At 35.6% G+C, this 15,180-nt stretch overlaps 1 protein-coding gene across 13 annotated transcripts in view; it reads right to left on the bottom strand.

The window, feature by feature from the left end:
• Positions 1–684: 684 nt before the first annotated feature.
• The window catches only part of LOC110445929 (mucin-17-like), a 146,160-nt gene continuing 131,664 nt past the window's right edge, over positions 685–15,180 (bottom strand). For 3 of the 13 annotated variants that reach the window (XM_021490809.1, XM_021490819.1, XM_021490818.1), the window contains 3 exons: positions 7,112–8,465; positions 3,568–3,772; positions 685–2,080 (listed from right to left, as the gene is read on the bottom strand). In XM_021490809.1, coding sequence (XP_021346484.1) covers positions 8,299–8,465 — 167 coding nt within the window. In that variant the 3' untranslated portion in view covers positions 685–2,080; positions 3,568–3,772; positions 7,112–8,298. Of the gene's footprint in view, positions 2,631–2,677; positions 2,881–3,081; positions 3,201–3,567; positions 3,781–5,313; positions 5,708–5,853; positions 6,614–6,741; positions 7,043–7,111; positions 8,466–15,180 lie in introns of those variants that run through there. The other 10 variants (XR_002462413.1, XM_021490811.1, XM_021490812.1 and 7 more) reach the window with 10 other exon arrangements.

Genomic DNA, 15,180 nt, shown 5'->3' with positions numbered 1-15,180 from the left:
GAACGCAAATGTGAAGATGTCTCAGCAAGTCAGAGGTTTGGTTGCTATCTTGGATTTCACATTGATCCAAAAGATAACATCAAATATTCAGGAAATTGTCTGAAACATTCATATTATCTTTGGACAAAATATGATGGGTCAAATTCTTCACAAGTTTTTTTAAGGAAATACCGCAAATACAGATGTTGCAGCATGACACAACAATTCAAACTGAAAGACAGACAGACGAGAGTCAAAATTTAAGAAAAAGCATTAATTTGGTGTGGCTTTATTAGGAAAAGCATCTGAGTACATAGAATAATTGATGCCAATTTTAAATATCTTGCACACAATTGATAAAATCTGAGGTTGTTACAAAAAAATGTTTTGGCCAGAGCTAACACATTGGTATATTGGATAGTTTAGCCCAGCAGTATAAAAGTGGTTCTAAGGAAAGAAAGCAATTTTGTTTATAGACACAGCAGTCCAACTTCATTAATTGATACACCTACACCATCTCTCCCAGACTCACTTCCGAACAGCAATATATAAACTGTCCTTAATTGATACAGCTACACCATCTCTCCCAGACTCACTTCCTAACAGCAATACATAAACTATCAAATAATGATAGTTTATGTATTGCTGTGAGGAAGTGAGTCTGGGAGAGATGGTGTAGCTGTATTAATTAATGACAGTTTATATATTGCTACACCATCTCTCCCAGACTCACTTCCTAACAGCAATACATAAACTATCATTATTTGATACAGCTACCCCATCTCTCCCAGACTCACTTCCTAACAGCAATACATAAACTGTCATTAATTGATACAGATGCACCATCTCCCCCAGACTCACTTCCTAACAGCAATATATAAACTGTCATTAATTGATACAGCTCCACCATCTCTCCAAGACTCACTTCCTAACAGCAATATATAAACTGTCATTAATTGAAACAGCTACACCATCTATCCAAGACTCACTTCCTAACAGCAATACATAAACTGTCATTAATTGATACAGATGCACCATCTCTCCCAGACTCACTTCCTAACAGCAATACATAAACTGTCATTAATTAATACAGCTACAACAGCAACATATAAACCGTCATAATTAATACAGCTACACAATCTCTCCCAGACTCACTTCCTAACAGCAATACATAAACTGTCATTAGTTTATACAGCTGCACCATCTCTCCCAGACTCATTTCCTAACAGCAATACATAAACTGTCATTAATTGATACAGCTATACCATCTCTTCCAGACTCACATCCTAACAGCAATATATAAACTGTCATTAGTTAATACAGCTACACAATCTCCCCCAGACTCACTTCCTAACAGCAATACATAAACTGTCATCAATTAATACAGCTACACCATATCCAACAGACTCACCTCCTAACAGCAATATATAAACTGTCATTAATTAATACAGCTACACCATCTCTCCCAGACTCACTTCCTAACAACAATACATAAACTGCCATTAATTGATACAGCTACACCATCTCACCCAGAATCACTTCCTAACAGCAATACATAAACTGCCATTAATTGATACAGCTACACCATCTCTCCCAGACTCACTTCCTAACAGCAATATATAAACTGTCAATAATTGATACAGCTACACCATCTCTCTCTCCCAAACTCACTTCTTAACAGCAATATATAAACTGTCATTAATTGATACAGCTACACCATCTATCCCTGACTCACTTCCTAACAGCAATACATCAACTGTCATTGATTGATACAGCTACACCATCTCACCCAGACTCACTTCCTAACAGCAATACATCAACTGTCATCAATTAATACAGCTACACCATCTCTCCCAGACTCACTTTCTAACAGCTATACATGAACTGTCATTAATTAATACAGCTACACCATCTCTCCCAGACTCACTTCTTAACTGCAATATATAATCTGTCATTAATTGATACAGCTACACCACCTCACCCAGACTCACTTCCTAACAGCAATACACAAACTGTCATTAATTAATACAGCTACACCATCTCCCCCAGACTCACTTCCTAACAGCAATACATAAACTGTCATCAATTAATACAGCTACACCTGTCCACCAGACTCACTTCCTAACAGCAATATATAAACTGTCATTAATTAATACAGCTACACCATCTCCCCTAGACTCACTTCCAAACAACAATACATAAACTGCCATTAATTGATACAGCTTCGCCATCTCACCCAGACTCACTTCCTAACAGCAATACATAAACTGCCATTAATTGATACAGCTACACCATCTCTCCCAGACTCACTTCCTAACAGCAATATATAAACTGTCATTAATTAATACAGCTACACCATCTCCCCCAGACTCACTTCTTAACTGCAATATATAATCTGTCATTAATTGATACAGCAACACCATCTATCCCAGACTCACTTCCTAACAGCAATATATAAACTGTTATTAATTGATACAGCTACACCATCTCTCCTAGACTCACTTCCTAACAGCTATACATAAACCGTCATTAATTGATACAGCTACACCATCTCCCCCAGACTCACTTCCTAACAGCAATACATAAACTGTCATTGATTGATACAGCTACACCAACTCACCCAGCCTCACTTCCTAACAGCAATACATAAACTGTCATCAATTAATACATAATCTGTCATTAATTGATACAGCAACACCATCTCTCCCAGACTCACTTCCTAACAGCAATACATAAACTGTCATTAATTAATACAGCTACACCGTCTCCCCCAGACTCACTTCCTAACAGCAACACATAAACTGTCATTGATTGATACAGCTACACCAACTCACCCAGACTCACCGCCTAACAGCAATACATAAACTGTCATTAATTGATACAGCTACACCATCCCTCCCAGACTCAGCAATACATAAACTGTCATTAATTAATACAGCTACATCATCTCTCCCAGACTTACTTCCTAACAGCAATACATAAACTGTCATTAATTGATACGGCTACACCATCTCTCCCTAACTCACTTCTTAACAGCAATATATAAACTGTCATTAGTTGATACAGCTACACCATCTATCCCAGACTCACTTCCTACACTTCCTAACAGCAATACATAAACTGTCATCAATTAATACAGCTACACCTGTCCAACGGACTCACTTCCTAACAGCAATATATAAACTGTCATTGATTGATACAGCTACACCATCTCATCCAGACTCACTTCCTAACACACCGTCTCCCCCAGACTCACTTCCTAACAGCAACACGTAAACTGTCATTGATTGATACAGCTACACCAACTCACCCAGCCTCACTTCCTAACAGCAATACATAAACTGTCATTAATTGATACAGCTACACCATCCCTCCCAGACTCCCTTCCTAACAGCAATACATCAACTGTCATTAATTAATACAGCTACACCGTCTCCCCCAGACTCACTTCCTAACAGCAACACGTAAACTGTCATTGATTGATACAGCTACACCAACTCACCCAGCCTCACTTCCTAACAGCAATACATAAACTGTCATTAATTAATACAGCTACAACAGAACTGTCATTAATTAATACAGCTACACCATCTCTCCCAGACTCACTTCTTAACTGCAATATATAATCTGTCATTAATTGATACAGCAACACCATCTATCCCAGACTCACTTCCTAACAGCAATACATCAACTGTCATTGATTAATACAGCTACACCATTTCTCCCAAACTCACTTCTTAACAGCAATATATAAACTGTCATTAGTTGATACAGCTACACCATCTATCCCAGACTCACTTCCTACACTTCCTAACAGCAATACATAAACTGTCATCAATTAATAGAGCTACACCTGTCCAACAGACTCACTTCCTAACAGCAATATATAAACTGTCATTAATTGATACAGCTACACCATCCCTCCCAGACTCCCTTCCTAACAGCAATACATCAACTGTCATTAATTAATACAGCTACATCATCTCTCCCAGACTTACTTCCTAACAGCAATACATAAACTGTCATTAATTAATACAGCTACATCATCTCTCCCAGACTCACTTACTAACAGCAATACATAAACTGTCATCAATTAATACAGCTACACCTGTCCAACGGACTCACTTCCTAACAGCAATATATAAACTGTCATTGATTGATACAGCTACACCATCTCGTCCAGACTCACTTCCTAACAGCAATACATAAACTGTCATTAATTGATACGGCTACACCATCTCTCCCTAACTCACTTCTTAACAGCAATATATAAACTGTCATTAATTGATACAGCTACACCATCTTTCCCAGACTCACTTCCTAACAGCAATATATAAACTGTCATTAATTAATACAGCTACACCATCCCTCCCAGACTCACTTCCTAACAGCAATACATCAACTGTCATTAATTAATACAGCTACATCATCTCTCCCAGACTCACTTCCTAACAGCAATACATAAACTGTCATTAATTGATACAGCTACACCATCTTTCCCTGACTCACTTCCTAACAGCAATATATAAACTGTCATTAATTGATACAGCTACACCATCTTTCCCTGACTCACTTCCTAACAGCAATATATAAACTGTCATTAATTATTACAGCTACCCCATCTCTCCCAGACTCACTTCCTAACAGCAATACATAAACTGCCATTACTTGATACAGCTACATCATCTCTCCCAGACTCACTTCCTAACTGCAATATATAAACTGTCATTAATTGATACAGCTACCCCATCTCTCAGACTCACTTCCTAACAGCAATACATAACCTGCCATTACTTGATACAGCTACATCATCTCTCCCAGTCTCACTTCCTAACTGCAATATATAAACTGCCATTAATTGATACAGCTACCCCATCTCTCAGACTCACTTCCTAACAGCAATACATCAACTGTCATTGATTAATACAGCTACACCATCTCTCCCAGACTAACTTCCTAACAGCAATATATAAACTGTCATTAATTAATACAGCTACACAATCTCTCCCAGACTCGCTTCCAAACCGCCATATATACTGTCATTAATTGATACAGCCACACCATCTCTCCCAGACTCACTTCCTAACAGCAATATATAAACTGCCATTAATTAATACAGCTACACCATCTCTCCCAGACTCACTTCCTAACAGCAATACATAAACTCTCATTAATTAATACAGCTACAACATCAATATATAAACTCTCATAATTAATACAGCTACACAATCTCTCCCAGACTCACTTCCTAACAGCAATACATAAACTGTCATTAATTAATACAGCTACAACAGCAAGGTATAAACCCTCATAATTAATACAGCTACACAATCCCTCCCAGACTCACTTCCTAACAGCAATATATAAACTGTCATTAATTGATACAGCTACACCATCTCTCCCAGACTCACTTCCTAACAGCAATATATAATCTGTCATTAATTGATACAGCTACACCATCTCCCCCAGACTCACTTCCTAACAGCAATACATAAACTGTCATTAATTAATACAGCTACAACAGCAATGTATAAACCCTCATAATTAATACAGCTACACAATCTCTCCCAGACTCACTTCCTAACAGCAATACATAAACTGTCATTAATTAATACAGCTACAACAGCAATATATAAACTCTCATAATTAATACAGCTGCACCATCTCCCCCAGACTCACTTCCTAACAGCAATACATAAACTGTCATTAATTAATACAGCTACACCATCTCTCCCAAAATCACTTCCTAACAGCAATACATAAATTGTCATTGATTGATACAGCTACACAATCTCATCCAGACTCACTTCCTAACAGTAATATATAAACTGTCATTAATTGTTACAGCTACACCATCTCTCCCAGACTCATCACCTAACAGCAATATATAAACTGTCATTTATTAATACAGCTACACCATCTCTCCCAGACTCATCTCCTAACAGCAATATATAAACTGTCATCAATTGATACAGCTACACCATCTCTCCCAAACTCACTTCCTAACAGCAATACATAAACTGTCATTGATTGATACAGCTACAACAGCAATATATAAACTCTCATAAATAATTCAGCTACACCATCTCCCCCAGACTCACTTCCTAACAGCAATACATAAGCTGTCATTAATTATTACAGCTACACCATCTCTCCCTGACTCACTTCCTAACAGCAATATATAAACTGTCATTAGTTGATACAGCTTCATCATCTCTCCCAGACTCACTTCCAAACAGCAAGATATAAACTGTCATTAATTAATACAGCTACACCATCCCTCCCAGACCCACTTCCTAACAGCAATATATAAACTGTCATTAATTAATACAGCTACACCATCCATCCCAGACTCACTTCCTAACAGCAATACATAAGCTGTCATTAATTATTACAGCTACACCATCTCTCCCAGACTCACTTCTTAACTGCAATATATAATCTGTCATTAATTGATACAGCTACACCATCTCTCCCAAACTCGCTTCTTAACAGCAATACTTAAGCTGTCATTAATTGATACAGCTACACCATCTCTCCCAGCCTCACTTCCTAACAGCAATACATAAGCTGTCATTAATTATTACAGCTACACCATCTCTCCCTGACTCACTTCCTAACAGCAATATATAAACTGCCATTGCTTGATACAGCTACACCATCTCTCCCAGACGCACTTCCTAACAGCAATATATAAACTGTCATTAGTTGATACAGCTTCGTCATCTCTCCCAGACTCACTTCCAAACAGCAATATATAACCTGTCATTAATTAATACAGCTACACCATCCCTCCCAGACTCACTTACTAACAGCAATATATAAACTGTCATTAGTTGATACAGCTTCGTCATCTCTCCCAGACTCACTTCCAAACAGCAATATATAAACTGTCATTAATTAATACAGCTACACCATCCATCCCAGACTCACTTCCTAACAGCAATACATAAGCTGTCATTAATTATTACAGCTACACCATCTCTCCCTGACTCACTTCCTGACAGCAATATATAAACTGTCATTAATTGATACAGCTACGCCATCCCTCCCAGACTCACTTCCTAACAGCAATCCTAACAGCAATATATAAACTGTCATCAATTGATACAGCTACACCATCTCTCCCAACCTCACTTCCTAACAGCAATACATAAACTGTCATTGATTGATACAGCTACACCAACTCACCCAGACTCACTTCCTAACAGCAATACATAAGCTGTCATTAATTATTACAGCTACACCATCTCTCCCTGACTCACTTCCTGACAGCAATATATAAACTGTCATTAATTGATACAGCTACACCATCTCTCCCAAACTCACTTCTTAACAGCAATATATAAACTGTCATTAATTGATACAGCTACACCATCTTTCCCAGACTCACTTCCTAACAGCAATATATAATCTGTCATTAATTGATACAGCTACACCACCTCACCCAGACTCACTTCCTAACAGCAATACATAAGCTGTCATTAATTATTACAGCTACACCATCTCTCCCTGACTCACTTCCTGACAGCAATATATAAACTGTCATTAATTGATACAGCTACGCCATCCCTCCCAGACTCACTTCCTAACAGCAATACATCAACTGTCATTGATTAATACAGCTACACCACCTCTCCCAGACTCACTTCCTAACAGCAATATATAAACTGTCATTAGTTGATACAGCTTCATCATCTCTCCCAGACTCACTTCCAAACAGCAATATATAAACTGTCATTAATTAATACAGCTACACCATCCCTCCCAGACTCACTTCCTAACAGCAATACATACATTGTCATTAGTTGATACAGCTGCACCATCTCTCCCAGACTCACTTCCTAACAGCAATATATAAACAGTCATTAAAGTTTATAACACATCACTCCATCCCAAAGAATTTGGTCTTACGTTTTATGAGAATGAAAAAGAAATAGTACTTTTAACTGATTTGTCTCACTTTCATCTAGTCACTAAGTTGTCTTAGAAACAAACTCAAGGAACCTTACTTTAAAATATTTCTCTCTTTAAAACAAAATTATGATTCAAATGTCAAGTTTCTATTATAATGTTATGCTATTTTGTGGTCATAAATACTCCATAAGCATAGTAAACCGAGTTAAAAATCGTGAAAATTGGTTGCATATACCTTATTCACATAAAAACTGAGTAACCAAATAAGTGGGATAATATAACCTGCATGTGGACTGATCACCACCAGCAAACTGACAGCTGTGTAATTCATCTTAAACTTGTTTTTAAGATAAAACCATTCTATCCCACGAACGTTTGTGACAGGTAAGGTTAGCAGGTAACTTAGATGTCCCGTTTCCTTCTCCAGATCTTCAGTCTAACTTCACCGTCATCAAGAAACTTGAGGTGTTGCCAGGCCTCTGAGTGTCTCATCCCTGTTATATCCTCACCGTTGATCTCACGGATTTCGTCCTTGACCATCAACTGACCACACTTTACTGCTGGTCCAGCTTAAAAGAAATAATAGCAACAACTGACCCAACATCACCACCGGACTGGTATAATAAAGAAACGACATTGCTCATAGAAATAAATAATGTTCTAGGTTTTAAAATTGATTATCCACCAGTACAACATGTTATTGTAACAACCAACCCCGGCGTATCTAAGGAATTAGTTCATTATAGGTATAGTTTAAAGCCAACCCATGCCCTCCTGGGACCAAAAGAATTAGTCCATAATAGGAATAGTTTAAAACCAACCCAAAGGGACCTAATATTTTAGTTCATTCTATGAGTAGTTTAAAACCAATCCAAGGGGAACAAATGCATTAGTTCATTATATATAAATGTATACAGGCATAGCCCAAAACCAATCCAAGGTAGCAAAGGCATTATAGTTCATTATATTTACATGTATATAGGCATAGCTCAAAACAAATCCAAGGAACAAAGGCAATAGTTCATTATATATACATGTATATAGGCATAGCTCAAAACCAATCCAAGAGAACAAAGGCATTAGTTTATTATATATACATGTACAGTACTGTATATAGGCATAGCTCAAAACCAATCCAAGGGAACAAATGAATCAATTAGTTGAAGGAAAACTATAAAAACGATTCAATGGGACCTAAGGTTTTAGTTCATTATAGGAAAGGTTTATAACCAATTCATGGGGACCAAAGGAATTGATTCATTATAGGAATAGTTAATAACCAATTCATGGGGACCAACGGAATTGGTTCATTCTAGGTATAGTTTATAACCAATTCATGGGGAACAAATAAACTGAATCATTCTAGGATTAGTTTATAACCAATTCATGAAGACCAAAGGAATTGATTCATTATAGGAATAGTTTATAACCAATTCAGGGGGACCAAGGGTATTGATTCATTAAAGGAATAGATAAAAGCCAATTAATGGGGACCAAAATAATTGATTCATTTTAGGAATAGTTTATTACCAATTCAAGGGGACAAATAGAATTGATTCAATATAGGAATAGTTTATAACAAATTCATGGGGACCAAAAGAATTGATTCATTCTAGGGATGGTTTATAACCAATACATGGGGACAAAAGGAATTGATTCAATATAGGAATGGTTTATAACAAATTCATGGGGACCAAAGGAATTGATTCATTATAGAAATAGTTAAAAACAAATTAATGGGGACCAAGGGTATTGATTCATTAAAAGAATAGTTAAAAACCAATTCAAGGGGACCAAAGGAATTAATTCATTCTAGCGATGGTTTATAACCGATTCATGGGGACCAAAGGAATTGATTTATTCTAGGAATAGTTTATAACCAATTCATTGGGACTAAAGGAATTAATTCATTCATAGGAATAGTTCATAACCAATGCATGGGGACCAAAGGAATTGATTCATTATAGGAATAGTTTATAACCAATTCAGGGGGACCAAATGAATTGATTCATTATAGGAATAGTTAATAACAAATTCAGGGGCACCAAAGGAATTGATTCATTATAGGAATAGTTTATAATCAATTCAGGGGGACCAACTAAATTGATTCATTATAGGATTAGTTTATAACCAATTCATGGGGACCAAATGAATCGATTCATTCTAGGAGTAGCTTATAACCAATTAAGGGGGACCAAGGGAATTGATTCATTAAAGGAATAGTTAAAAACCAATTCAAGGGGACCAAAGGAATTGATTCATTCTAGCGATGGTTTATAACCAATTCATGGGGACCAAAGGAATTGATTCATTATAGGAATAGTTTATAACCAATTGAGGGGGACCAAATCAATTGATTCATTATATGAATAGTTTATAACCAATTCAGGGGGACCAACGGAATTGATTGTTTATAGTAATAGTTAATAACAAATGCATGGGGACCAAAGGAATGGATTCATTATAGGAATAGTTTATAACCAATTCAAGGGGACCAAAGTAATTGATTCATTATAGGAATAGTTAAAAACCAATTCAAGGGGACCACAGGAATTGATTCATTATAGGAATAGTTCATAACCAATTCATGGGGACCAACGGAATTGGTTCATTCTAGCGATGGTTTATAACCAATTCAAGGGGACCAAAGGAATTGATTCATTCTAGGGATGGTTTATAACCAATTCATCGGGACCAAAGGAATTGATTCTTTATAGGAATAGTTTATAACCAATTAAGGGGGACCAAAGGAATTGATTCATTATAGGAGTAGTTTATAACCAATTGAGGGGGACCAAATCAATTGATTCATTATAGGAATAGTTTATAACCAATTCAGGGGGACCAACGGAATTGATTGTTTATAGGAATAGTTTATAACAAATGCATGGGGACCAAAGGAATGGATTCATTATAGGAATAGTTTATAACCAATTCAAGGGGACCCAAGTAATTGATTCATGATATGAATAGATAAAAACCAATTTGAGGGGACCAAAGGAATTGATTCATTATAGGAATAGTTTATAACCAATTCAGGGTGACCAAAGGAACTGATTCATTATAGGAATAGTTTATAACCAATTCAGGGTGACCAAAGGAATTGATTCATTATAGGAATAGTTAAAAACCAATTCAGGGGGACCAACTAAATTGATTTATTATAGGGATTCATTATAGGAATAGTTTATAACCAATTCAGGGTGACCAAAGGAACTGATTCATTATAGGAATAGTTTATAACCAATTCAGGGTGACCAAAGGAACTGATTCATTATAGGAATAGTTTATAACCAATTCAAGGGGACCCAAGTAATTGATTCATGATATGAATAGATAAAAACCAATTTGAGGGGACCAAAGGAATTGAATCATTATAGGAATAGTTTATAATCAATTCATGGGGACCAACGTAATTGGTTCATTCTAGCGATGGTTTATAACCAATTCAAGGGGACCAAAGGAATTGATTGATTATAGGAATAGTTTAAAACCAATTCAGGGGGACCAAAATAATTGATTCATTGATAGAAATAGTTTATAACCAATTCAGGGGGACCAAATAAATTGATTCATTATAGGAATAGTTTATAACCAATTCAGGGTGACCAACGGAATTGATTGTTTATAGGAATAGTTTATAACAAATGCATGGGGGCCAAAGGAATGGATTCATTATAGGAATAGTTTATAACCAATTGAGGGGGACCAAATCAATTGATTCATTATAGGAATAGTTTATAACCAATTGAGGGGGACCAAATCAATTGATTCATTATAGGAATAGTTTATAACCCATTGATGCGGACCAAAGGAATTGATTCATTATAGGAATAGTTTAAAACCAATTCATGGGGACCGAAAGAATTGATTAATTATAGGAATAGTTTATAACCAATTCAGGGTGACCAAAGGAACTGATTCATTATAGGAATAGTTTATAACCAATTCAGGGTGACCAACTAAATTGATTTATTATAGGAATAGTGTATAACCAATTCAAGGGGACCAAAGTAATTGATTAATTATAGGAATAGTTTATAACCAATTCAGGGTGACCAAAGGAACTGATTCATTATAGGAATAGTTTATAACCAATTCAGGGTGACCAAAGGAATTGATTCATTATAGGAATAGTTAAAAACCAATTCAGGGGGACCAAAATAATTGATTCATTGATAGAAATAGTTTATAACCAATTCAGGGGGACCAAATAAATTGATTCATTATAGGAATAGTTTATAACAAATTCATGGGGACCAAAGGAATTGATTCGTTATAGGAATAGTTAATAAGCAGTTCAGGGTGACCAAAGGAATTGATTCATTATAGGAATAGTTAAAAACCAATTCAGGGGGACCAACTAAATTGATTTATTATAGGAATAGTGTATAACCAATTCAAGGGGACCAAAGTAATTGATTAATTATAGGAATAGTTTATAACCAATTCAGGGGGACCAACTAAATTGATTTATTATAGGAATAGTGTATAACCAATTCAAGGGGACCAAAGTAATTGATTAATTATAGGAATAGTTTATAACCAATTCAGGGGGACCAACTAAATTGATTTATTATAGGAATAGTGTATAACCAATTCAAGGGGACCAAAGTAATTGATTAATTATAGGAATAGTTTATAACCAATTCAGGGGGACCAACGGAATTGATTCATTATAGGAATAGTTTATAACCAATTCAGGGTGACCAACGGAATTGATTGTTTATAGGAATAGTTTATAACAAATGCATGGGGACCAAAGGAATGGATTCATTATAGGAATAGTTTATAACCAATTCAGGGGGACCAACTAAATTGATTTATTATAGGAATAGTGTATAACCAATTCAAGGGGACCAAAGTAATTTATTAATTATAGGAATAGTTTATAACAAATTCATGGGGACCAAAGGAATTGATTCGTTATAGGAATAGTTAATAAGCAGTTCAGGGTGACCAAAGGAATTGATTCATTATAGGAATAGTTAAAAACCAATTCAGGGGGACCAACTAAATTGATTTATTATAGGAATAGTGTATAACCAATTCAAGGGGACCAAAGTAATTTATTAATTATAGGAATAGTTTATAACAAATTCATGGGGACCAAAGGAATTGATTCGTTATAGGAATAGTTAATAAGCAGTTCAGGGTGACCAAAGGAATTGATTCATTATAGGAATAGTTAAAAACCAATTCAGGGGGACCAACTAAATTGATTTATTATAGGAATAGTGTATAACCAATTCAAGGGGACCAAAGTAATTGATTAATTATAGGAATAGTTTATAACCAATTCAGGGTGACCAAAGGAATTGATTCATTATAGGAATAGTTTAAAACCAATTCATGGGGACCGAAAGAATTGATTAATTATAGGAATAGTTTATAACCAATTCAGGGTGACCAACGGAATTGATTGTTTATAGGAATAGTTTATAACAAATGCATGGGGACCAAGGGAATGGATTCATTATAGGAATAGTTTATAACCAATTCAAGGGGACCAAAGTAATTTATTAATTATAGGAATAGTTTATAACAAATTCATGGGGACCAAAGGAATTGATTCGTTATAGGAATAGTTAATAAGCAGTTCAGGGTGACCAAAGGAATTGATTCATTATAGGAATAGTTTATAACCAATTCAGGGGGACCAACGGAATTGATTGTTTATAGGAATAGTTTATAACAAATGCATGGGGACCAAGGGAATGGATTCATTATAGGAATAGTTTATAACCAATTCAGGGGGACCAACGGAATTGATTCATTATAGGAATAGTTTATAACCAATTCAAGGGGACCAAAGTAATTGATTAATTATAGGAATAGTTTATAACCAATTCAGGGTGACCAAAGGAACTGATTCATTATAGGAATAGTTTATAACCAATTAATGGGGACCAAAGGAATTGATTCATTATAGGAATAGTTAATAACCAGTTCAGGGTGACCAAAGGAATTGATTCATTATAGGAATAGTTTATAACCCATTGATGGGGACCAAAGGAATTGATTCATTATAGGAATAGTTTATAACCAATTCAGGGGGACCAACTAAATTGATTTATTATAGGAATAGTGTATAACCAATTCAAGGGGACCAAAGTAATTGATTAATTATAGGAATAGTTTATAACAAATTCATGGGGACCAAAGGAATTGATTCATTATAGGAATAGTTAATAACCAATTCAGGGGGATCAAAGGAATTGATTCATTATAGGAATAGTTTATAACCCGTCCAGTGGGACCAAAGGAATTGATTCATTATAGGAATAGTTAATAACCCATTGATGGGGACCAAAGGAATTGGTTCATTCTAGCGATGGTTTATAACCAATTCAAGGGGACCAAAGGAATTGATTTATTATAGGAATAGTGTATAACCAATTGATGGGGACCAAAGGAATTGATTCATTATAGGAATAGTTTATAACCAATTAATGGGGACCAAAGGAATTGATTCATTATAGGAATAGGTCATAACCAATTCAGGGGGATCAAAGGAATTGATTCATTATAGGAATAGTTTATAACCAATTCAGGGTGACCAAAGGAATTGATTCATTATAGGAATAGTTTATAACCAATTCCGGGGGTCCAACGGAATTGATTCATTATAGGAATAGTTTAAAACCAATTCATGGGGACCGAAAGAATTGATTCATTATAGGAATAGTTTATAACCAATTCAAGGGGTCCAAAGGAATTGATTCATTATAGGAATAGTTTAAAACCAATTCATGGGGACCGAAAGAATTGATTAATTATAGGAATAGTTTATAACCAATTCAAGGGGTCCAAAGGAATTGATTCATTATAGGAATAGTTTAAAACCAGCCATAAGGGACCTAAACAATTTGTTCATTCTCTGAATAGTTTAAAACCAATCCAAGGGGAACCTTAGGTATAAGTAAAATAATGATTTGAATATGCATGGAAAAAATGAATTGCCTTGGGACACAAACACGTTTTCACCGTAGGCTTAGGTATAAAGTGTTATACTCAGCACTTGTATCCGCTAGGCTAAGGTATACAGTGTTATACTCAGAACATGTCTCTTTTAGAATAATGTATACAGTGTTATATTCAGAATCTGTCTCTGCTAGGCTAAGATATACCGTGTTATACTCAGCACCTGTCTCTACTAGGCTAAGTTATACAGTTTTATACTCAGAACCTGTCTCCGCTAGGCTTAAGTATATAGTGTTATACTCAGCACTTGTATCCGCGAGGCTAATGTATACAGTGTTAAACTCAGAACCTGTCTTATCT

This window comes from Mizuhopecten yessoensis, unplaced genomic scaffold, assembly GCF_002113885.1.
Source record: "Mizuhopecten yessoensis strain PY_sf001 unplaced genomic scaffold, ASM211388v2 scaffold2421, whole genome shotgun sequence".
In the NCBI taxonomy this organism is placed as follows: domain Eukaryota; kingdom Metazoa; phylum Mollusca; class Bivalvia; order Pectinida; family Pectinidae; genus Mizuhopecten; species Mizuhopecten yessoensis.
The sequence above is the reverse complement of the archived record's forward strand: the minus strand, read 5'-3'. Positions and strand labels throughout refer to the sequence as shown.